Here is a 26,168-nt window from a genome sequence, read left to right on the forward strand (position 1 = left end):
ATTCCTTCCTCTCATCCAAACGGCCCCAACGTCCGCAGATAGTGCCGATTTGATGTATCCATCTAAGTTTAAGAAAATATCATTTATCATGATGTTGAAGAGTACAGGGCTAATTGCACTCCCCTGGGGAATACCATTGCCTACATCTAAATCCATAGACACCTCTGATCCAACCTTAACTCTAATTTTCCTACCTGTTAAAAAGTCCATAATCCAATTATACAACCCTTCTCCAATACCCATACTACTTAGTTTAATAAGCAGTCCTTCCCTCCACATGGTATCATATGCCAAAATACACTATTGTCATCAGCTCTTTCATTTTCTTTTTCTTTTTCTTTTTTTTGTATTACAGCATTACAGAAAAACATTAACCATTAAATACATCTTGCATCCTTCCCAGCACACCTACCCTCTCAAAAGTAGGCAACAAATACACAATTCAAGGACATATTCACAAAAATAGACAGAGACAAGCAATAAAATCCACATCAGTAAGAACAAAAAACATCTGGCCAACCTCCAGGTTATTACCCGTCACATTTCTCATGGATTTCACATATAGATAATAAAAATAAAAGACAAACAAACAAAACACTGGCCTGTCTTTTGATAACTTGTGCATAATCTTCAATAAAAGGTCTGTCTGGTACCACAAACAGAACTATATACATTATAGAACTGGGGGGAATGTGTGTACTTGAATTAAATGCATATAGTATACATTATATAAAGTCTACTCTTCTGGGAGCAATACGGTCCACGTAGACCATAAGTTGGCAAAATCTTCTTGCCGAAGTTTGAAATAATATGTCAATCTGTCCATTTTGTATATGTCATAAACTATGTCTATCCAGTCATCGATCAAAGGAGCCTGTTGCTTCAACCATTTACGGGTTATGGCCTTTCTGAGCTCTTTAATTTTCAATGCCTTTTCCACCTCATTCCTTAATGTGATACCCAAGGCAGTTCTTCATTATGATGCATGATGCAGGTATGTTGTAATGTATGTATGTAAGAATGTAGTTCAAACTTTGACGTGTGGAGGGCAGTAATACGCTTAGCAACGTCAGAACCGGAATCCTACAAGACGAAGAAGACACCTCACAACAGTGTTTGGCAACGACAGGGTTAAGGAGTTTATAGGTCCAAATCGATGCCCCTCTTCCACACGTCGCCATGAACAAATGAATTCGCGGGGAATTAAATATCCATTTCACAAAGGAGAAAGAGTCCTGTGCTTTGAACCAGACCCGACCAAGGCTAAAGTGTTGTATGACGCAAAGGTAACATTAATGTTTTGTGCAAGCAATTTAGCTCTTCGGTATTTCGACTTTGTCCAAACGAATACTTTATATTAGAAAATAAGGGTTGTTTATGTTAGCTAAGTGTGTGGTAACGTTGTATGAATCGACCATGACGACCACTTCGGCCTGAGAAAAACAACGTTAACTGTTAATATTTCTTGCATGATTTCCGGATACGTTTGGTTGCACGTTTCTATTTGACGCGCATTATTTAGCTTAGCAACGTTAGCGTTAGTAACGACAACTATGATATTTTGTAGTTCATTTCAAAGGAGGCTGCTTGATGAAGCATCTCTTACAAAACTACCACCAAGGCATGTGATAACGTTATTTAAATTAACGTTAGACATCTTTCATAGAGCAGTAAAGTAGCGATAGTTAACGTTATAGCTGGGTGGCTATCACCCAAAAGTAGTTTAACGCCAACACCTAGCTAGCTAGCTAACGTTAATAAACAAACGCACCACTAACTTGGGTAACACTGACCATTGAAATGTAACGTTAGCTCAGCTATCAACTTAGCTACTGTCTTGTTATTTTAACGCCATATCATGATAGCGAAGAATATAATGTTAATGTGTTTCAAAAATGCTTCAGCAGAGTTTGAGTAACGTTACTTTTTTATTGCTGGGTAAGTGCGCAATGTCGTTTTCACTAGAGGGTTTGTTTAGCTAGCTAGCTACATCAAAACATTCCAGTCTGGACCTAGATTAGCATTTGGCATTAGCTAGGTGTTGTAACGTAACTGCATGTTTGTGAGTTGCAGTGGTGAATAAATAGCTTTACATACCTATATTATTTAAGTAGCATACTAACGACAACAATGTAAAACACCGAATTACAAGTATAAGTCCTTCATTCAACATTTTTGCAGCAACACGTAACTGTGTGTATATGTGTGTGTGTGTGTATATATATATATATATAAATAAATAAATAGTTACAGTATCAAAAGCAAGATGAGTAATGCTCCGTTCTATTATTCATATCTAAATATGTAAGCATCATTTTAGTGTTAAAGTTGGTTGGAAGTTCAATAAATGGCACAATGTTGTGTATCTAATTCTAGTTGGACAAGCTACATTTAGGAATCCCTAGTCCCTTGCAGTATGAGGAAAGCTTAGACTTCCAGTTCAACGCTAAACTGTAACGTTAGCTTACGTCATGTTTCATGAGGTTATCATAATTATTTGGCTCTGATAATGACTGAATTGCCATTTGTTTCCAAGTAACTGAATGTATAAAGTGTAAAAACATGGATTACTCAGAGAGCCTGAACAGGCTTGAGTAAATGCACATTCCACCTATGCTGAATTAACTGACTGTTTGTTTGTTTAAGGGAGCCTTGAGCAAGACTCAATAAGACTGTTTTTATTGGTTCTTCTTCACATTACAGGTCATTGATGTCTTGATTGGTACAGACGAACATGGAAGAAGAATCCCAAAGTACCTGATTCACTTCAACGGTTGGAACAGAAGGTAACATTAAATGGCTTGCTTTGATTAACATAAGATGAACACGTAGTTATTACTGCTACCTACCTACTTAAATATATCATACTCATTGTAGTGTTTATCTTTGCAAAATCTCATGTTCATCAACTTGTGTAACCATGCAGGTCTGTGAATTTTTATTTTTTAAATGTTTGTGTGTTTTTGGTTAGCTGGGATCGTTGGGCTGCAGAGGATCATGTCCTAAGGGACACTGAGGAAAACCGTAAATTGCAACATAAACTGGCTCGCAAAGCACTAGGTCGCATGTAAGTTCATGTTATGTTCATTCATTAAGTCACTCACACTCATGGAGGTAAATACCATCACAATGATTAACCATTGAGTATATGTATTTTTTATATATATATAACTAAGGCCTCTCTTAGTAGAGAGTAGAATCATTAAATGCCTTGTGTTACTTGATTATCAGGCAGTAGAAAAGTTGTATTGTTGATTTCAGACAGGCATGATGCTGTCAGTGTACATACTGTAAATGACACATAACTCAAACCACAAGTCCAGTGCACTGCATGTCTGTGTCCACATGTTTTGGATTTGACCCTTTTATTAGTTTGTTTTATTTTTAGACGAGACTGATATAGAGAGTGTGTATGTTTTTGTTTTCTTTCCTGGTGGTAGGAAGAGAAAGGGATGGGCAAAGAGGCGGCGACGTCAGTCTGGTACTAAATCCTCTCTGAAGACTCTCCCTAAGGAGGATGACAGTGATGACGCATGTGAGAAATCTTCCTCCTGTCTTTGTTTTTTTCTCCCAGTCTCCCTTAGCAATCAAATTAATCCTTCTGTATTTTTCTGTCTCCAGGTTTGATCTCAACTTCAGAGAGCAGTGACGGGGACGACTCTGACCCTGACTCTTCAAACAGTGGGGACAGCACCTTCTCTGATGATCTCAACAAAATGGTGTGTGTGTGTGTGTGTGTGTGTGTGTTTAAGGCTGAGCAATTTAATCGATTCTGCGATATAAATCGATATTTTTTTCCCAAGAAAGTATCGATTTTTAAGCCGCGAGTATCGATACATAAGTCCCATTCAAATCCCCCGTGTTTACCCCCGTTCGCGTTGGAGGGCAGTCGGGACTCACCCGGAAATGGCGAGCGGATGAGCCTCTCAAAATCTGACAAATCTTTTAAACTGACCTTTGTCGATCTGAAATGAAGACAGATTCAGCAACTGCGCGGCCTATTTCTCGCTTAAAATGTTTTCAGAAACACGTTTCGGTGAACTATTTTAGTACAATATGAGATCGTATTCTGAACAAGCCTACCATGACAGTCTGGCTGTGAATTTCCGGAGAAAAAAGAACCACGTGACGTGTTTGTCCAATCAGCTGCCGGTTTTCATTTTCTGGGAAACAATCAGACTGTTAATGGAAACGATACAGAGCAGCGCCGCCTGCTGCTATGGAGACGTATTACGTTTCGCGCACGTGCAGAGCGTATGCTCAAGTCGGCGTTTCTTCGGTGTGTTCTGAGGAGAAGCCATGGTACTATGTTTACTTACCTGGTGGCTAGACTGGCTACCTCATATGTTCAGTGTCAAGCTAAAAAAGCTGTCAAAGAAACTGTTCAGAACAGGCCACTTGCTGCACTTTTTAACTCTCCATTGTTAATTGCAATACTGCACTTTATTTACTTTTCAAAGGCTTGTAAGCTTTCAATAAATGGAACTAATTTTCTCAACACATCTTTGATTCAATTTGTCCAGCATTTGCAAGCTGTAGACTCTCTGTCCAGTCAGAGACATATATTGTGTAATTGATGTTTTCAGTTCAGTTAATTAAATCCAAGTAAATGGAACACTCACAAGATGTCACCAAAATCACTGTCGCCTTTAAATCTTTCAGAAAATAATGTAAGTGTATCGAATCGTCCGTTGGCTAAATATCGTGATATATAGTATCATGAGATTAGTGTATCGCTACAGCCCGGATGGATGGATGGATAGATAGATAGATAGATATCGATAGAGAGATCAACATTTACACTTTAGGCCTTTAGCTGATGCTGTTATCTGGACCAACTTGCAGTAAGTGGCACCAGAAAATGACCTTGTTTTCCTTCATTCCCTTGTAATGTCCATTTATAGTAATCTAATAGCATAACCGGTGGCCTTGCAAGTTAAACATGTTCTAGGTCCTTACTCTGATGCACCTGAATGTTCATGTCTTGATTGTTTCAGAGAGTTGAGCCAGACATTAATGTTAAAAGGGAATGTGAGGAGAAGATCGTCCATGTTGACATCAACATCCCCGAAATTCTGAAGAAGAAACTGGAGGATGACTGCTTTTACATCAACAAGAGGAAGAAGGTACATGCAGCATAATCTTAAGCAGTGGTACACATTTTGTTTAGATACTGGTACTTCTGGAAGGCATGGTAAGACATGGAAACCTGCTTTAATTGAATTGACTTGAAGCTTGTCCATAATTAGCCATGTTTTTCTCTCCTAGCTGGTGATGGTTCCCTGTCAGATGAATGTCGTGTACATCCTCGAGTCCTACGTCAAGCACTTTGCCATCAACAAAGCATTCATGGCCAACGAGAGGTACCGGCGTCAGCAGAACACCACACAGAACAGCAGCCCACAGCCAGTCCCTCCAGAGAAGAGGTGAGTCTAAACACGCTTTGAACAGAAGAAAAAAAGTGTGCGATGGAAATCTTGGCTTCGTCCAATATACATCATCTGTTCAGGCAACAATTAAATGTTTGTCATCGTTTCTCCCCATATTCATTTTTGTGATATTTCTTATATTTATATTATGGTTCACAGTTGCATGTCTACCTAAATTTACTAAAATTTTATCATGTTTTTTAAAAGTTAATTTCTATAGCTGGCCCAGCTGAGACTGCAAGCATTATTATGAACTTTAACTAAACCTTTAAATTTCCTTTTGTTTTAAGTGAAGAGTTGTGTAAGGAGATGGTCGACGGCCTGAGGATCACGTTCGACTTCACCTTACCCATGATCCTTCTCTACCCCTCTGAACAAGCTCAGTTCAAAAAGGTCAGCTCCTCCAGGCTTTTCCTGGCTGTCAATGAAAGCTCCCCTTGCTCCAGCAAGTAAGTGTGCCATGATTAATCAAGACTAATGTGTTGTTTCAGAAACCACTGCTTGGCTGTGATACACTGCATTTGAACATTGTGCTCTACCATTAAGCTATCAGCCCTTTTCTCTGTCGTTGTCCTTGAAGTGCCCAACGAGAGCGCAGCCCTAGCCCGTTGGGGCACAACCCACCCACCCCCCAGTCCACAGACAGTCAACCTGCACTGAGCGACATTTCTGCCACCACGCCGACCGCCTCAGCCCCCACCCCGAAGCGCCGGCGTCACCCTGACATGGACTGTATCTCATTCCAGTCCCAGTCACTCAGACGCTCCACCAGGAACACATCTGGAGGTGACCGGCCAGCTGAAGGGAGCAGTGGAGGTAATCAGTTTTTACTGGATTTGCTGCTAATTTTGTAAATGTTCCAACAATGCATTTTATATAAAGGGACCTTATCTATGTTTTATTAGTAATATGTGTGATCTTTGAGGCATAATGTAACAATGATTACACTTGTGTTTAAATGTATATACATTGTATGTAATGATCCAGGTGGAGGCAGTGCCACAGCGTCCCCGCAGCTCAAACGCCGTTTGGTCGACACCTCATCCCAGCCCAAGTTCTTCCTCAATCTTGACAGAAGTAAGGTGACACGCTATTAAAAAAATATTACTACAAAATATTATTACATTATAAATAAAAGCTCATTGTAATGTAACTCTTAACTGTAATATTCAACCTGACCTTGTGGAGTTTTCTACCACCAGTTGCAATTTTCTTGGCCCTTAAAATTGTGAATTAGGTGGACTTTCATTCTGGTCAGGATGATTGGTATCAGAAAAATCAATGACTGTTTTCATGGCCTGCGGTATTCTTAGCCAAATAAGACAGTATTCCAGTCAAGCTTTTACAAGTGTTGTTCATAGAATGGTTCCATGTTTATTCCTTCTTACGGTCTATAAAGCTCATCCCTAATGACCGTTAATGTTTACATTGTTAATGTTTACATTGTTTACATTTGACTTGTCATAGCAGGAAAAGCACAGGTGCAATTAATAATGTAAACAATGGCTCTGTTCCAGTCGGGGTTCCTGGGTAGCTCACCTGGTAGAGTTTGTATGTATATATATATATATATATATATATATATATATATATATATATATATATATATATATATATATATATATATATAGATAGATAGATAGATAGATAGATGTTTACTCCTTGACGCAGCGGCCGCTGGTTCGACTCCAACCTGTGGTCCTTTGCTGCATGTCATTCCCCCTCTCTCTCCCCTTTCATGTCTTTAGCTGTCATTTTAAAAATAAAGGCCTAACATGCCCAAAAAATAATCTTAAAAATAAATAAAGATGCACACAGTCGGACGGATGTCAATATAATGCATCGCGTGAAACATTCAGTATAACTCTATTCAGTGTAGTGACAAGTTTTTGTATTTGTAATTACCAGTTTTGCCCAGTAGATGGTGTTATCCTTCTTCTCTCCTCACACGTTCATCCCCTCAAGTGTTTAAAGGGGTGATAGAATGCAAAACCGATTTTACCTTGTCATAGTTGAATAACGACAGTTCGGTGGGTAAATGGGACATACATAGAAGCTCAAAATCACATTGATACCCCTTTACTATGCAAATCTCACATTTTGAAACAGCCGCTAAAAACGGGCAAATCTCAAAGCTAAAACCCCAACATTTGCATAGGCTACACCACTGACCTGAGGTCAGCTTAGTCTTCTGAATCTAGCTAGGTCATGCAGATCTCCAGAGGTCCACTATTGAATGACTAAATTCACTTCTGAGACTTTTTTATGCCAGAAATCAACTATGTAGAGGTCAAATATGGGCCGTTTTACGAAAATTGATGGCTAATTGCAAATTTTGTTCGACTGTGTGTCGCAGTTCAGCAGGAGCTCAGCAGGCTAACGTGACAGTGACCGGTGCTTCCTCGCCGCCCGGCGTGTCCTACTTCATAGGCTCCGGCTCGCTGTGAGCTAGCTGGACTACAAAATGCCGAGGCCCTGACGGAGCTCCAGGGCCTGCAGCTAGCTGCGATCTTGAGCCATAGGATTGAAGGGACAGTAGCAGCTAACAAAATCCCTAATGTTTACAAAAATGCATTAAATTGAAATCGAACACCATTGTTGGCTTTATAAGACATTGGGATAGATGTTATATAAGTGGCGTGACGTAATTCTACTCTAGGTATGCCGGCAGCTGGCCCCGAGCTCCGGTAGTCCAGTAACCGAGAAACGGTGACTTTCACTGGGTATGGAGGTTGCCGTTTTCTAAAAATTTGCAGTGTCTGAAATATGAGACCTGCTGTCTAGTCTCCAATGGATGTGTATGTGGGTCGCTCAAACCAATCAGCGCACAGCTCATCTAAATATTCATGAGCATACCATATTGGAAGACAAGCTCTTGTTCCAAATAGAGCCATATTCACAGGGTAGTTAAGGGCCTAATAAAATAGCATTCAAGCAATTTTCAGCCCAACCAATGTTACATACCCTATTAGGAGACCTTAAAGAACAGTGTGAAATACCCTACATAATCATTATGTCACCCCTTTAATAAGAAGAACTTTGCGCTCTCAAAACCTTGTCGCTTGCAATGCTTGCTCTTGGGGGGAATTTTTGAGTAAATTTATTTTTTGAATAAATAAAATTGAAAACATTCTTCCTGTCATTGGTTTATTTTTTTAGCCATATTTCAGCAGTGATGAGCAACACAGCTCTGAGTGTATCTGTAAACGTGTCATTCTCCTTTCTTTCTCTTTACCCAGAAACCCCAGTGCACAGTGGCTCATCTTCCCCGTTGCCCTTGACGCCAAGCAAAGAGCGAAGTGGTGCTTTCTATGGCCTTGAGAGCCGGAGAAACAATGAGCTTAATGAGGTGATGAACGTGCTATTAACTGCAAGGGAAACAATGTCTTGCTCAAGGACACTTGGATAGTTACATAACCTGGATGAATGGAAATTGTCAGACCGAGCAAAATACCCTATACTGTTTGGTCCTTGTCTGTGTTTTGATAATGTATTCATACAGGCCTTTGCTATTGCCAAGTTCACATTGACCAGTCAGTAACATTAATGTCACCTTTCATGTAGTCAGTTCAGAATTGTGAATGGCATTTCAATGTAATTATGTGAAACCTCAACGTTTCTGTTAAATTATTTGTCCTTTACTCTGTCAACCAGGTCCTAAGCTGGAAGCTGACTCCTGATAACTACCCTCTGCATGACCAGCCTCCCCCACCCTCCTACCTGTACGGATCACAGCACCTCTTGCGTCTTTTTGGTTGGTGTCTCTGATCATTTTACTCTCACTGGTTCTCTTGTCATATATGTGCTTTCAGTAGTTTCATGGTGGTGGAGGGACAAACGCTTCCCTCTTATTTTGTGAGTTTGAACACATTCTCGTCAGTTTGTTGTGCAACTTCCTTCTATTCCCATGCTCACTGTCTTGCTTTCCTTCCAGTGAAGCTTCCTGAGATCCTGGGAAAAATGCAGATCCCTGAGAGGAATCTTCGAGCCCTTGTCAAGCATTTGGAGCTCTTTCTCAGGTGATTATTGTGTTGAAATCAGTATTTTTATGATTACGTATAAGAAGTCTCAGAGGTAAGTGATTAACGATGCAAGAGAGGGACAGAAACTATTTAATTAAAATAGACTAAAGAGAATAAGTGCAGGTTTCAAGTTTCTTAACACAGGGAAGGACCAATCGTTGGTTCACCCGGGCCTAAAGGCTTACAGTTTCTTCACTAAAACATTCAGGCATAATATCTCACCCCCTTCTTGAAAAATGGATTGTGCCGTCAGCTGGACAAACAGTGTGAAATCATGTTTGATTGCCAAGGTGGATAAATTGTTAAAAAGACAAAGTGCTGCATTCAATTAACAGGACATGAAATAGGAAGCACTTAAAAATGCACCTTGCTAATAACCTGCAAGGCACATTAACCAAGGTTTAATCTAGCTAAGCGTTAAAGCTCCATAGTAACAGCCGGACCTGAGCTGCAAGAAAGTTCTCATTTCACAAGAAGAGAGGGGCAGAACCTGGAAGGAATCAGTCTCAAGAACATCCTTGACTAATACATTTTATGCCTTATGCACAATACTCTAATGTAATGTTTGGTAGCCTGCCTCACAGTAGCATAGTAAAAGTAAGAAATTAAAACCCAGAAACACCAAAACAAAAAGGCAAGGAATAGTAAGTAAATGAGAACATGGGATGGTGGGGAGGGGTGAGAGAGCATGTGTTAGAGGGAGGGAGATGAGTGGGCGTTACACAAGCGCGGGAGTCTAATCTTTAAATCCTCCCTAGTGATCTCCAGTTCAGCCGGCCCAGTCCCAAACCTGGGGGATTTAGGTCCTCTCATTTTCTAATCAAACGCACACGGTACCGTCTTCTGCCACCAAGCAGTGCTGTGGAGCAATGCCTAAACTCATGGAATGGGCACAGGGACAAACCCGAGTCTGAGAGCCAAAATTACCTTGATTCCACTACTCAACCAAACAAAGTATATAAATAAACTGTACTCGGTGCCACAAAATCCCGAGGTGGTCTTTTAAAAAAAGCTAGAGCTGGCATTCATGTCAGTTTGTAGGAAGAGAGTGGTGTGCAGTATGAGAACAGCATCCAATATGTGATGCACAGATTTTTTTCTCAGCGAGGGACAGAAAGGCTCTTAATTGTCAACACAGGACTGTAACACTCCGCACACAAAATCCTAATACCTCACTCTTTTCAGCAGCATTAGGAGTTCCTCTTGGCAAAGCACACTGTGCAGTGTCCTTACTAGTTGTACTAGTGGGAACATGGGCAGAAAGTCTTTTAATACACTCCAGTGGCACCGGACTGCAAATCACTGGTGCATCACTTTTCATAGAATATTATTCTACAAAATGGCACAGACAATAACTTACAAAGAGGAGTGAAGTGCTTCAGAGTAAATTACTTTTGCAGTTTAAATCTCCTCTGCCGCTCTGTGATGAACTATAAGTCACTAAGAGAGGATTGATAGGGTTTTCTGCACTGAACACTAACATTTTTTCTTGGTAATTAATATTTTTTTACGGTGTTGGAGACTCTGCAGGACACTGGACACAAACTAAAATAATGTCTTTTGGGAAAGCTTTCGTGCCTTTTACTCTGAAATCAGCCTCATGGCAGATTGTGCAGAGCGGGCAAAAACTGATTGATGTCGCAGAGACTGAAGTGCAGTGCATTCTGGGATTTGGCCACAGTTGATCTCTCACTCTCCCTTTCTCCGCAAGAATGATTATGATTAAGTGCGGGTGTGTGTGCACATGTGTACGCACAAGTTATGCTGATTTACAATGTGTATGCCTAAAGCAGCTTGCCTTGTGTTATTACTGATCTAATAGCAATAAAGATTAGCACGAGCCTGGATTTTTGTCACCAAAGAGCCAAAAACTATTTTCTGATTAATAAATATGCATTAAAACCCATTCAATGCTTTTCAATGAATTTCTGTGAGTCATGTTTTTTTATTTGCAGTGAAGAATTAGGTTTAAATTACACTAATTTCTTGAAACCAAGTCTTTCTTAGCGTTGATTGTGGGGTACTCGCATATTCCCCTTTATTGTCCCATTAGGTTGTCTTGTTTATTCGTTGTCAAAGTGTTCTTAAGTTTTCTGATGAGGATAATTTTGTTTGCATTGAGATTAGGAAGGCCGGTGGAGCTAAGATGAGATGGCAAGATTTAGAGGATTTGGCCGAGTAGAGGATACTAAGAAGATTCTGGATTAGTTTTCCCTGCTACTGATTAGATGGGAGGGGGGGGGGGTTTCACTCTTCCCTCTCTGACCGTCGGTCAGTCTCATGTTCTCGGTCTTTCAGTCATAGCGATTGGTTCTCTGGTGGTGGTATAGGGATGGATGCGGGGGGCTTTGTGTCTGACATGTATACCCCCGGGCAAAGGGCAAGGGGTCTAGGATTTATGTGGAATGAGCCAGGGATATCTAGGAAAACCAGAAGTGGAAGTGAACTGGGACGTGACATTTGAGATGCGTTCCTGTCATTGCTTTTTGCTTCCTGTAAGCCTGTCGTATCCGATGACAAAACAGCTTATGTTGAAATATTTGATGTGAACAGAAAGGGCTTCTAAACATTGTTGGAGTTGTTGGACAAAATATCTCACCAGATTTCACTCTCTTGTACTTCCTTTTCCCGCCCTCTCTCTTAGGTTTCTGGCAGAGTTCCAGGAGGATTTTTTCCCTGAGTCCGCATACGTGTCAGCATCAGAGGCCCACTACAGCATGAAACAACCGAGGCCAATTTATTGAAGGAGACGTCAGCCATTGTGTTTCCTTCCCTTGCTTGTCTCTACCCTGACCTACCCTATAGCTTGTCACGACTGACCTGTCTGGGCTTGTGTACAGAGGAATAAATAGCAGCTGTCTCTGGAATTCAGCTGTTTTTGTGTTTTCCTGGACCAACCATTCTTCACCTCTGGCCTAACATTACATTTCCTGCTGTTGCCTTGTGGAACTACTTGCTTCTACCATGCCACTAACCCGCACCCATGCTCTGTTTGTGGGACTGTGCTTTATGTCGAGCCAGCCTGCTCTGCTTTGCTTCAATGTACTGCTCCAAGGCATGTCGAGTGCTGTGTGTTGGCATGCGCTACCTTTTTGTAGGCATCCTATAAGATTTAATTCACAGGAGACGGCTACTGCTGAGTCCCCCTTCCAAGCCTGTTCTTCTTCTTTGTTACCAGGCCTATAGCTGGAAAGTTCTCTAGCCTCTCAGATATTAGATGCTGGCCAAAACAAAAGATCTTTTAATCACTCAGCTCTGGAAGCAGACACAAACGGCACTGCTTGGCAAACCCCCCTTTTTCTACCGCTCTGACTTTGCCGCTCTTCATAGCTACAGGGTTGGAATTTTTGTGGCCTGGGGAAATGCACACAGATCAAAAAGCCCTGTGTTCTTCTTCTTCTTCCCCTATAAACCTTTGGATACTGTTTAGGGTATTGCTGGTTTGCCTGTTTGGTAGCTTGGCCCCTCTTTATGTAGTGACTTTTTTTAAGTGCTTTCCATGCAACGCCACCACTGATCCTCTTCTGGATATGATTCCTTTTAAGCTACAGTAGGACTTCTTGCTTTGTTATGCTTCTGATTTTTTCCTGTGCATGTCTGATAAATGTGTAGCTGCTTTTTATATTCATTTTCCATGTGTTGCTCCCTTATTTCCGTACATGGAGCAATGTTGTTATATCTTGTTTTAAAGGTAATCTCTTTATCAACCTGTAATCTTAATATACAGTTAAAGACCTGAGGCTGTTCCTATTTGCAAATGTTAAGATGAGCTCAGTTCATATAGTCCCAAAAAGATTAATCACTTGAATATGTCAAAGGCATACATTTGATATTTGCAGCCTAACGACTGATGCCATTTGCTAAACATTTAATAAGAAATAGTCAGTTAAACACATGCTAGGAATTACTTGTGAATGCAACAAAAGTAATTGTTATGGTTACCTGTCATGACATTGTAAAAATGTAGATATGAGTATGTTATTTATTTTTCTTATCACCCTGTTAATCTGCTTGTTGAATTGGTTATACAATACTTGACGAGGCTAATTTCAGACCAGGTAATACAGTTAGTTTGTCTCAGCTGTTTCTTGAGCAAATACATCTACGATTTGCATAGCCTGTTAAGACTTTTGTGTTTATTTTCAATAATGTCTGTTTTTTTTTTTTTTTTTTTCTTCATAGTTTAAATAAAAACTTGATGAGATGAATCAGCTGGGAGCATGCACATTGATTTGATGATGATTTGAATCGCCGACAATCTCACAAAGCACCCTTCTATTAAAAGTTAGAATGTAGTCGGATAGTTTTATCAGCTACGTTGATCTTCCTAACCTGACAAGCCAAATGGTTTGTCACACAGAACCATCTGAGAAGCAAACATTGAAAACTGTTTGGAAAAGGGCAGACACTTTAAAAATAGAAATACCTGGCAGGAGATTGGAAGAGCCATCTGTCTATCATGTCCACAGTTGTTGTTGTTTTGAACAAACCACGCTCGTAGCTCCAAGGACACAGATTGTTTCAGTCCGCTGGCGTTCAGACACCAACGCATTACTTGAAGCCTGACAAAATGGATTTTCTTGTGATATCGTGAGAATCCAGCTGCCATGCAATGTTTTTCCATGTCCCCGCGTTATAGTGGAGTTTAAACGTAGACCCTGAAAATGTTTTTGCTGCAGCTTGACATTTTGAACCTGCTGTCCTTGTTAACACAGCTCTTCTCTTTGTCCTGCTACTGGCAAGCAAACCTTATCAAATCTAGCGGTGCTTATTTGAACTATGACACTATTTAAATAAAAGGGGATTTAAAAAGAAGGAAAAGTGGCAAGACAAATCTGTTATTGATGTGGTATGATACTGCTACGGTTCCCCTGGTTTAAACGAACAAGTTGGAATTTTGATATAATCAATGCACTCTTGTCTGCTGAAGATGGATGGGAGTCGTATACTGCTAAGCAGAGGGGGACATGTATTTGACAGATGGAAGTTTGATATCTTCTGTATCGGGTACTTTTTGAACTGGTTGTCCTGAAACACCACAGTGTTGAGGGAATTTGAGAGACCTAGTGGGCAGAGTTACAGTACATAACATTTGTCAGATGTGGTCACAGCTGAATCTAAAGTGTTGCCATACTTAATTTGTAACTATTCAGTGGAGTTAAAGGGTTTGAGGTCACCATCCAATAACTCATTAGTCCCTCCTGCAGCAGCCGGTGTTGTGTCAATCAAAAGCTAGATGCGTGAGGAAGTGAGGTACTTAAAGGCCGATCCTTGTGCGGCCAAGTAAAAATACTTATGCCCTGAAAATGTCGGTGAAGAATAGTAAGAAAATGGAAAAGTTAATTTCAAGCATGCTGATGGGGTTCAGGCCCTTTGTGCTATTCTTAAGTGTCAGACAAATACAAAATAAAAAAAAAACTATAATGCTAAACACAATTAACTATGGGAGGTATGTTATGAAATCATAACCTTACCTTAAAAGCAAAGTATTTTATATCTGCCAGTGTAACTGTTAGAGCTCTGTCACAGCTCTCTTGGAGAAATTGTTTGACATTTGTTTGACATTTCTGAAGATCACACTACTCTCATTTCACGGGAGTCCATTATTTTGGATTAGCATTAAGACTGTAGGCAAGGGGAAACGGCTAACATGGCTCTGTCCAAAAGTTCAAAAATAAACCTGCCAGAACTTTATTTTTTATTTTTTTATGGCTCACTATAAATTAGTTAACATTAATTAATGAGTTCCAGCACATGACTCTTTGTAAAACAGAAAATTACTGTTTTTACATTTCTGTTTGTGTACGCATTAAACAAATGAGCTACAGTATGTGTTAATTAGCTTTAGAGGTGCTGCTTTTTAAGTTTTGGAGTGCACCATGGGAGCGCTTTTCCCCCTGCTACCAGTCGTCATGCTAAGCTAAGCTAATCAACATATGGCTCTAGCTTCATAGCTAATGGGAGTGGCATCAATCTTCTCATCTAAAGATAGTTAAGTCAGAATACCCTGAAAAGGTGTGCAAGTCTCTTCTATACCTGCATACTGTATCTTTACTGTATGCAGAACAATGCTCTTAGTCTATTGCCAGTGTACCTATGGGAGGCTGGCTAACCTGGCTTCCGCATATCAGGGTCCTAATGGGTTTTAGTGGTGAGAATTGTATTTGAACTGCGTCAGACTTCTTATAATGAACTGCTTATCACTGCAACCCAAGACGGCACTCTCTTGCCTGCTGCTATCATGTAGCCACAGAAACCACCAGTTCACCCTCTCCATGCATCTCCAATCGATTTCCCGTCCTGCTCCGTCTCTATCAACTTACCACATGATTCAATTGTTGGGGGGAAAATGGCATGTAATGAGATGTGAGCTATCACCTCGTAAGTGCTGCTGCCCGCACCTTTTCACCTGATTCTGCCTCTTCTTTTGTTTGTGTTCACCTCCTTCCATCTGCAGCGGCTGGGTCCTATCTTTCCATCCCACTGTCTGGTCTCTGTGTCTGGCTTCCTCTTCAGTCCCTGAGTGGTTTTCTTTTTCTGCCCTCACATCCATATCACCATCTCTTTTGTCTAGCGTTTCCTCTGATTGGTCTTTTGTCTTGCTGTTCCTCTCCTTACTTTCGTAAAAAAGCCTTTGTATATTAGGCACATGCAGACATCTCTTTCCATCATTTTGAAGAGTTTTTTGCTTCCCGTCTTTTCATCCACTCCAAGCTTTTGACACATTTATCTCCTGACCCATCTTCATTCAAGTCAGATTTTCTCTTTCTAACTCATCTTCATTCTCCAGCCCCCCATCGTGCCGTTTTCTCCATTTTTATTCTTGAACCATGGACCTAGGAGATGGATTGCAAGAGGAGAAGGTGGACACCAGCCCTTCTGCCTCCTTTGACTCTTCTTGGACATCATTTGACCATAGCACTGAACTCACATCAGTCAGCTCTGACCAAGTCTTGACTCCCTTGGCAGCTCCTAGTGGCTGCAATCCATTGGAGGACCTGCACCTAAAGAAGTCTTCTTCAGTCAAGTTCTTTTCTGAAGCACGAACCAGGGAGGCTGCATGGAGGGAGACGTCTTTTCTCGGAAATGAGGAGTAAGCACATTATCGTAATAACTCGAGCATTTATCAGGGACAAGGTGAAAGTACGCGTTTCCTATATATATTGCATATAATATAGAACAATGGACAGATATCACCATCTGCAGAGTCACAACGCTAGCATGCCTTTAAAAAAAAGTCAACATGGCTGCATGTCAAAGTGTCCTTAAACAAGACACAGCATTCATGTCACTGTCATGACTCCCGTGGTAAAGTACATGCATGATTGTGTGTATGAGATTCAAATGTAATCATGGCAACAGTAAACATGCTATTCTCCATGATGCATTCCATTTTAAATACGCCATCTTGGTTTGACCTGCAATCACACAGATACATAATTTACCACATTTACATCAAATCAGTTAGTGGATTGAATCTGTTCTTAAATATCATTTATGTCACACTGATGTAAACTTCTATGTAATATAGTGAGTCCCTTGATTCAAACACAAGGTCTGATCAATACGTTTTTATTAAGCCCCTCAATGTGTAATTCCGCATGCTTTTTGAACTCGCCATTGCGTTCCATTGACATTTAGATGAAGGCGTCTGATTGTCTGAGTCATTCAAAAGAAGTTTAATTTGATGAAGGCAAGGTTTGTTCTAGGACTGGGCGATATGGAGAAAATCAAATCAAATATCACATCCCTCGATATCGATACCGCAACGATATTATAGTGTTGACTAGATTTTTGATAAATAATCATCAGTAATGTGGATATAATGACTAAGTGGGTAAAGGCAAATAATAGAACAGTTACAACAGTCTGGTAAGTTCCGAAAATGACATCACTTTACTGTAATGTAGCCTTTAAAAAAAGGAAAAGACAACACTTATGCCATATTACGATAGCCAAAATCTAAGACGATATCTAGTCTCATATCACGATATCGATATAATATCGATATATTGGCCTAGTTTGTTCTTTCTCCCTTCTGGTTGAGAGTTCAGTAGTAAGGGCAACAACACTAACCTAGAAACGATGGGAGAAGAGAATTACAGATCTCTACCAACAGTACATGAATGCAAGTGCTCTCACTGAGACTTTGCTTTCAGCCCACAGTGGCGATTATCATCTGTCTCATCAGGTTTTAATCACAAGTGTTTCCGTAATGGAAGTCTGTTTCCCAGTCGCAGGACTGTGAGAGTGGATAAAACAAGTCCTGCATTAGTTTAGATAGAGAGCATAAATCACCTCTCCTTGAATTCTTCAGAGATTCTCAGGCTCCGACTAGTGGGAAAACCCAGGGTGTTCATCAAGCCTTTCTTTTTCCCCTTTTGTGCTTTCTTTCCTACCACTCTCCATCACTCGAGCATGCCCTGATACATATAATTACCCTTCCACAGACAGACAAAAGTCTGAGCACACTCACTGGCTGACACTCTCACCATGTCTTTAAACCACCCCTAACTCCTCGTGGAGCGTTCGGTATCTTTCACGAAGACTGATTAAACTTTGGTGGAGGAATATTTCAGAGCCAGCTGAGGTATATAAATGCATTTTTTGCTCTTTTTATTTGTCTTTGTCAGTCGCTGGGTTTCCATCTTTAAAATGGAATGTCTTAATAGAAGTGGCAAATGTCAGCTTGGCTTTTTGTATTGTTAAACATTTTCACATTCAGGTGTCTTGCTGACAATACTAACATTTTGCAAAGAACTGTTCTTGGGCATAAGTTGATACATACATGATTATGTTGTGCATAAAATATATATACACACACAGTATACAATATTTACAAAATGCATTTCTTAGTAATTTGTTAGTTTTATTTGTAATGTAAACTTATTATATTAAATGAATAGTCGGATTTCTTGAGAAATACACACATTGTATGCTTTCTTGAGAAGATTGATACCACATTCCTGTGTGTGTGCTCAAAGCAGCCTGGAGCCAGGAGGTATTTAGCTTAGCATAAAGACTGGAAGTAGGAGTCTCTCTACAATGTTCAAAAATTAATAATTAATAAGTACCAAATACCTCTAAAAGTCATTAATAAACTTGTTTTAAACAGCACACTAACAGAAAGGTAAAAAGAGTCATTTGTAGTTTTACAAGTTATTGGCAGTGACTTCCCCCTTCTTCCAGGCTTTTGGCTAAACTAAGCTAATCTTATCTAACTCTTGGCAAAAAAGCGTATGTGTATCAACTAAAATGTCAAACTATTTTAAGAAACCCCATTTATTCATCTTACTCCAGTTAATGTAAACATAGCAAGTTCATATTTAAATTTTAAGACATTTCAAAGGTTTTCTTCATAGTTGGATAGAAACATTGCTAACGGCCCTCCACATTTTCTCCGCCTCTTCCTGGTGTCCTCATATTTCCCATTTTCGGTTTCTGTCCTCCTCGTGCTCATCTCTGACTCAGTAATGTGCAGGGAAACAGTTAATGTTCTTGGGCAGTATTTAAAGTCTAAAAAGCTTACAGTGGTCAGTGCGCTTAAACCCTATTGGCTGGTGCATTTAGGGAAGCTTAGCGATGATTGGACCATCTGGAACAAGATGGGATGCTTCACGTGAGAAGAATAATAAAGATGACAATATAATGACCGTTCCGGGACATAGATTAATGTTGCTGTTTTTGCCCTTGCTGTGCCAAACTTTTCTGAACAAAACTAAAAAACAAACATCCCCAGATGGGGAGAGAGAGAGAGGAAAAAATAGAGAGGCAGCCCTGAGGATCATACCAAAGAGGGAGCTACAGACATGTAAAGAAAAGGGGAATAACAGCAGATAAAGGGATAGTAGCTCTGCTGCTGGATGACCCCATCACTACTTATTTGGACCCTCTGCCTTCTATCCATTCGTTCTCTTTCTTCTCATTTTGTTTTTCTCCTCCACTCTCCGTTATCTCAACTGCTTCACAACTACAATTTTTCTTTCTCAATTTCTCACCCCACCCCCACTGACCCAACTTAGTCATTTTGCTGCAGTTGTGGTTATTGTTGTTGTTGTTGTTGGAGCCTGCCCCTCTGCTGGTGGCAGCCTGAAGATTAGGATACAGTCGGGCAGAGAGGCGCGCAGCATGACGGCACACTGAGTCATGAGGTATAGTCGTAAGATGTAGCATTTACTCACATCACATCCTCTGTGTCTACACAATGTAATGATGAGCTGTGGGGATGAGTGTACTGCTATACACTACCTATGGAGGAGTGTAGTGAAGGTACTGGGGGGTGTTAGTATGTCTCCGTGGAGTGAGTACATACATGCAAATTGGCTTCGTTTTGAGTTTTAAATTTGTGTAGTTACTTTTTATTTTCTCATGTTATTCAGTTTATCTCCCCATGGTACAGCACAGAAAATCAAATATCGCTGTGCAGCTCATTTCAGCTGAGCAGAGGCTGCAAATGGTTCGGTCTTCTGGAGAATTTTAGAGGAAGTTGTGTCTATCTCGCCAGGCAAGTGCAGTGTGTGGCAGACAGACCCACTTATCTTTCTGTAGAACTGCATTTTCTACTTCTTTCAAGCTCTGTGGTTTTGACATCAAATTTGAGAGGATTTCAAGTGAGGCTTTAGTGTGAGGCAGTGCAGTCTGTAGGATGGCCGCTGCCTAAACCCACATACACTGCTATTTCCCCGCCTAGACTGATAGAAGTAAACACTATTAACACTAGTTCATATTTAATTTAAGGCTTACAAATGTGATGTTGAATTGTTTTCTACCCCATCATGAATAGTGTTGCATGTAGTGATGAACCCACAGAGAATTATCACTCTGCAGTCAGTGGCTTTTCAGCTCATTTTGGTTTTTACGGCCCGCAACTTTACTGTTTTAGCTCAGTCCTACTGCTCTCAACCTTGTTTCTAGCCGCAGCTGTTTTCAGCAGAAAATATCTAAAAATCCCACAGAGAGAGAGAGAGAGAGAGAGAGATAAAAGACTCCAAAAGTTCCGAGCTATCAATGAGCAAATTAGCCATCAAGATTCCTCCAATACTAGAGCAGCACTATCTGAGATGCCACAATTTGTCTTTAAGCGGTAATTAGATGTGGAGAAACGTTGAGCTTACAGTTAATTGAGCATCTGTATTGGAGCAATCAATCAACATTATAGAAAAGTGATGCACAGGAGGCAGAAGCAACTGATTTTCTGAACTGGTCAGCTGGTGACTGTCAGTTAATTCATGCTGTATTATGACTGATAGGAGAAAGAGATTGAATCTCTATTCACTTAAAGAAACATTAAGGACCTTTGGCACTCTGGAGTGAGTCGTCTGTTCCATCAAATCCATCAGATGAGACTTTTAGCTTTTTTTTTGTTTAGTTACCTTTTCTCTCCTACATTCCTTGTGACCTCTCTCCCACTCTACCCACTCTATCTTCCTCCCATCCTCTGCTTCCCGACGACAATCCAAATAATATTACATAAAATAGAGCTTGTGGTATTAAGTGGATAAGACAAATATATTACCTTTACTTAGGAGACTATTTTGCTTGCTTTTCCCAGTAAACGTATATAATAAATAATGTAAAGTCTACAAACCCACCAGATGGACACGACGGAGGTGCAGTCATTTGGCCAGGAGTCATTTCCAGCATAACGTGTGTGTGTGTGTGTGTGTGTGTGTGTGTGTGTGTGTGTTTTAGGAGCTTATTCTTATTCCTTAACCCCATATGTGTTCCCTACATTCTCCCCTTTGCCACTACCTAGCATTCACTTTAATAGTAACCTCCACCTTACTTTAATTTTTAAATCCTAACCTTCGAGGCAGGGCGAGCTAACCCATTTATTTATGTTCGTGAAAATATGTAATTCTGCTTTTCTAATGTAGAATTAAGTTGTAAGACACATGACTAAATAAGTGAGTTTAATTAGGAAAGAAATATGATTTATTTGCAGACTGTTTCATGTAGCTGTGGTCAGGGAGAAGCCTCTATATCTGCAGTTGAAAACACCAGCTGTTGATATTGGACATTTAATATTGACACAATATATTGTATCAGCAGATATTTCTGGCCAAGGTGAATTTTTGTTATCGTGCCATATATAAAATTGGTCACACAGGGGTCATGTACAAATCAGTAGTCCCTGTAGACATGGCTATAGATAGCTGCTTGGCCAAGACTCAGTTACCAGGTGGCATCTCAGAGGTAGCAAACAGAGCTGGCCTCTACTGAACTGAAATGTGCAGGGCTGGCATTATATCATTATGTCATTGTAAAATTGTGTGGAACGACCATTTGCATTTTGTAATACAAACACACTCATATATACAGAAGCCAAATTCAGCTGTCAAAAGAATGATGTACTCGCCCAGAGAGGGTGACGGGAGAGGACATCAGACCACACGGTCATAAATCTGAGGATGATCAATAATCAGACAGGCAGCACTTTTCACCAGCCGGCTAGATGTTATAGAGTTGAGTGTTTGAGATTCGGTACTGTATATCACTTGGGTTATCAAAATAGTGCTTGCTATCGCAGATGTTTTATGAAATTAGGCCAACAACACCTCCAACAAGCAGGACAGGGATTTCTGGAGTCACCTCCTTTTAGTTGCTATCATGACTCAAACATTTCTAAACTTCCTATGGATCTTGACACACATGCAATGCTTTAAACACTTTAGAAATATATTTGTAGGAAGCCAACACAGTATTTCAAATAAATAAATAAGTACTGTATTTTAGCAGCCATGCTATTAGCAACAACAAAAAAATCAAAAATCGAAGATCTTTTCTAAGTGGATAAAACATGACGCTTTCTCCTTTGTAACTTCCTCCAGAGCATTCTTCTGCATCCTGTGCAATAAATAGGTGCTGCTCACTTTTGGTCAAGCCTGTACAGTACACTACTGGGCTGTAAAGCAGAGATCTTGGCTTTCTCACTATTTCTTGGCTTTACTTTCAGAGTGCCTCGTTGACGTTTAGTGTCTTTCTTTGTCTATTTTCTCTGCGATCTGCATTCTGTACCTGCAAGCGAGCAATTTGAGCCCTTTACTTACAGGCTGTGATCCATTTTCTGGATTAATTCTGGTCTGATTTTACCGAGATGCAGGTTCTCTGGTACTGTGGGAGGCTTTTTACTGCAAGGTGGAATGCAGAGCATAGTCAAACACACACAGGCAGTGTGTAGCATAGATCAGTGTGTGCCATTTCAAAAATCCTGGCTACAGCCCTTTTTCCTGCCCTTTCTTTAATCACATTTTAACTTGTGAATTTCTTTAGAAGTCTGTTCAAGCTATGCCCTTGAATTCTTGTCTACAGCTAAATGCAAAAAGAGTGAAGATTGTTAGAAATGACCCTCCTTCTCTGCCTCTGTTATAGGCCCAGTGCCTTACACCCCCATATAGACCAGACAGTGTTGATTTTCAGTGTTTAAGTCATTTCATATAGTTTGTGCTCATCCCCTTCTTCATACAGAGGCCGAGAGAGAAAAGGGAGGGATGAAGTAGTTTATGTGATGGGTTGTAATTACATTTTTTCTTTCTTGCTTTATACACAATCAGATTTTATTGTCACCAGTCCTTGTTTATCTCCTCTGAGTCAGCAAGGACGACTGCACTATTATGTTGTGTCCTTCTCATATTGTATACACATTATTGTTGTGTTAATCTCTCGCTGTCTGCTCTATGCCCAGGGGCACAGCTGACCTCTGCCTGCTCTGACCGGAGAGAATCCCTTCACAATCATTGATTCTAATCCATTCCCATATGTATACACACCTCTATATATCTATCTATCTCTATATATATACTGTACAAGAAATCGGGGTTGAGAGGCATCAGACATCTTTGTGTCTCACACACATGCTCGCTGTAAGTACAGCTGCTGACTTCTGTGCTTAGTAGCAGCTCTAAAGTTGGCACACATCTGTTCATGCATTGATCCACCCGCTCTGTGTATGGGAACAGGGAGTGTGTGTGTGTGAGTGTGCTGGACACACTGTATATCACACATCTTGACATCTCTGTCTCTGCCATGTGGGGGAGGTTTTCCTGTTATTGTCCCCTGTGATCTCACACACCCTCTGTGTGTGTGTGTGTGTGTGTGTGTATGTGTGTGCGTGCGTGTGCGTGCCGGTGTCCGTGCATTTATGTGTGTGAGTAAATGGAGTTTATCCCCGCTGGCCCAGATGCCCCGGCTAAATCCATCACCAGTGGTGCTGCACAGCGGTGCTAAGCTGGAACATTTGGCACCAAGCTAGGAATGAAAAAAAACAACCACATACACAAAAAACAGGAACACACTCAAAAATACACATATGCACACGCACACACAGAAAATTGAGTTTGGGGGATTTTTTCTATACGGAGATTCAGAGGAAGTGGATTTTTTTAGTGGAGGAGTTGGACTCAGGGACAGGAGCTCTTTTCTCCGACGCTCTGAGAGTTTTGGTGGTGGTGGGGCCCCGGCGTCGATCCCACTCTGTCCACCCGTTTATTCCTTCATCTGTCCGGTCCGGCTGACAGGATGGAGCCGTGCGACGACGATGACGAACCTGGGATGTTAACCGCTTTCCAGTATGTTCTGGTGTCCCTTGACACTTCTTGTTGTTTGCTTGCTGTGGTGATGGCCATGGCCATGTTGGACTTATATGCAAAGTAGAATTCCTTTGAGTTGAAGATACATTTTCAGCCTTTGCCTTACCGCTTTCAGCACTTAACTAATCAGAGCGTTAAAGCTCTTTAGCGAGGGCTTCATTGATTAAGCTCCATGGGAGGTTTATATGGAGGTTGCTGCTGGTTGTTGGAGCCTGTTATGGGCTTATGGCTCAGGGTCACAGATTCTTTATGAATAGATGTGCTGTTTCAGGCAAATTTTAGGTAATTGGTCTTTTGATGCCTTCCCTTTTGCTGTTTTTAATTCATCTTAAACATGTAGTGTACATGAATTCAGTCTTTTGCGGATTAGGTTAATGCGTTTTTTCCTGTTCTTGTTAGCCAAAGTCAGCTCTGCATTGTGTCTAATTATGTCAATTTGAGCGTGTCATAAACCAGATGTAATTTAAAATATTTGAAGAAGTTGAAACACTCTACAAATCTGAAACACGTGACCAAGCAGAAATCAGATCGGGTCGTTATAATCAGTTCAAATCATTTACTTAAGTAAAAGTAGCAATAGCGCACCAAAAATAATCCAAATACTACATTCAAAATTGTATCGAAGTGTTAGCAACAACATATACCTAAAAGCATTGAAAGTATAAGTATTAGTGCATTATGAGAAATGGCCCCTGGTCTGTCTTATACTGTATTATATTATTGGATTATTATTATTATTGATGTATTAATTTGTAAGCAGTACTTTGATGTAGTTGGTCAGGTGTAATTGTAACTACTCCTATTCAGTTGGAAAGTTTAATCTATAACAATGCATCACATTTTATAAATGGATTATGTATTATTATTATGTACGTTACATCTGAAATCTGAAAAGTAACTGGTAACTACACTATCAAATAAATGTAGTGGAGTACAAAGAGTATTTCCCCCTGAAATGTAGTGAAGTAGAAGTAAAAAGTAGGCAGGTAACACTTAATAACCATCACCTAATAAATGGTCAATTCATAGTTAACTATAAGTTAATAGTTATTTTATTGTTAACAAATGATGAAATGATGATGACTAATGATTACCAAATGATTTGTAAACCTTTATAAACCATCAATAAACATTATTTGGATGGCTTGTATTATGTAAGTTGCAACTGATGATTATAATACCTTGTTAGTGGTTAATAGAAACTTTGTAAAGCATCTACAAACATTATTTAGATAGCAATTATCAGTGCACAAATAATCAAATTATCATCTCTTCTATAGATCGCCAAAAATGATTTAATGGGGCCAAAGTAATGTTACTTGATGCTTTATAAACCTCTTATTAATCACAAACTAATTATTATAAGCATTAGTTGCAACTTTATAATAGCATCCAAAGAATGTTTATAGATAGTTTACAAACACTTATTCAACATTGAAATGTCTAAAAGTATAAACTAACTATTTTGTATTACACTAAACTAATGATATAACATAATATATATATTATATATTATTTATATATAAATAAATGGTAACTTTACTGATAATTAGTAAATATTGTAAATCATAATTTCATTGTTTAACAGTAAAAGAACTTATCTAAAGTTTAATTAACTAGCAATTTGCCAATTATTAATGATGGTTATTATAAAGTGTTACCTAGCATAAAATGGAAATACAAGTAATTGTACTTAAGTGCACTATTTGAGAATGCACACACTTACTTTCCACCACTGGTTATAATTGCACAAACATAATACATGAGATTACTGTAGAAAATTGCTCTCTCTTGTAATTTACATTACAGAACTACTTTTTTTCTGGAGTGTTTGTCTCTTTCTGCTAATACTGTGTGTTTTTGAACCATTGTTATGAATGCATATTGTGTTACAGGGTGCTCAACTGTACAATTTTGTATACCCGATCCTATTAAAGTGAATGGGATGCAAAATGGCATATTGAAAGAGCTCTCTGTGAAGATCTTTAATATTTTTAATGAGGATTGTTGATGTGTTAAATACCTGACTGACTGACTGACCGTTAGCGTTATTGCTAGTCATCTTGTTGAGGTTAAAAACATCACCACCTCTTTTTTCGTCATCGTTTCTTCGACTCATTCATTCACAT

The 26,168-nt window shown here is 39.9% G+C and overlaps 2 protein-coding genes across 2 annotated transcripts in view; both read left to right on the forward strand.

Moving 5' to 3' along the window:
- Positions 1-1,100: 1,100 nt before the first annotated feature.
- LOC144512845 (MSL complex subunit 3-like) lies at positions 1,101-13,659 on the forward strand. Its single transcript, XM_078243798.1, has 14 exons — positions 1,101-1,286; positions 2,704-2,786; positions 2,972-3,067; positions 3,441-3,535; positions 3,622-3,719; positions 4,998-5,126; positions 5,269-5,426; positions 5,720-5,878; positions 6,010-6,245; positions 6,417-6,506; positions 8,669-8,778; positions 9,084-9,183; positions 9,364-9,448; positions 12,096-13,659. Exons 1-14 carry the CDS (start codon positions 1,188-1,190, stop codon positions 12,193-12,195), a joined length of 1,638 nt encoding a protein of 545 aa, XP_078099924.1. The 5' UTR covers positions 1,101-1,187; the 3' UTR covers positions 12,196-13,659.
- Positions 13,660-16,281: 2,622 nt separating this feature from the next.
- The window catches only part of LOC144513080 (FERM and PDZ domain-containing protein 4-like), a 67,689-nt gene continuing 57,802 nt past the window's right edge, over positions 16,282-26,168 (forward strand). The window contains exon 1 of the mRNA XM_078244155.1: positions 16,282-16,544. Within this exon, the coding sequence (XP_078100281.1) occupies positions 16,282-16,544 (263 nt within the window). The remainder of the gene's footprint in view (positions 16,545-26,168) is intronic.

This window comes from Sander vitreus, chromosome 24 (assembly GCF_031162955.1).
Source record: "Sander vitreus isolate 19-12246 chromosome 24, sanVit1, whole genome shotgun sequence".
In the NCBI taxonomy this organism is placed as follows: Eukaryota; Metazoa; Chordata; class Actinopteri; order Perciformes; family Percidae; genus Sander; species Sander vitreus.

Bases quoted from the DNA above. Each gene is read 5' to 3' on its own strand.
- LOC144512845 (XM_078243798.1), top strand. From the start codon at position 1,188: ATGAATTCGCGGGGAATTAAATATCCATTTCACAAAGGAGAAAGAGTC. The intron at 5,879-6,009 runs GTAAGTGTGCCA...TTGTCCTTGAAG, and splicing joins AGCTCCCCTTGCTCCAGCAA to TGCCCAACGAGAGCGCAGCC. The intron at 6,507-8,668 runs GTAAGGTGACAC...CTCTTTACCCAG, and splicing joins CTTCCTCAATCTTGACAGAA to AAACCCCAGTGCACAGTGGC.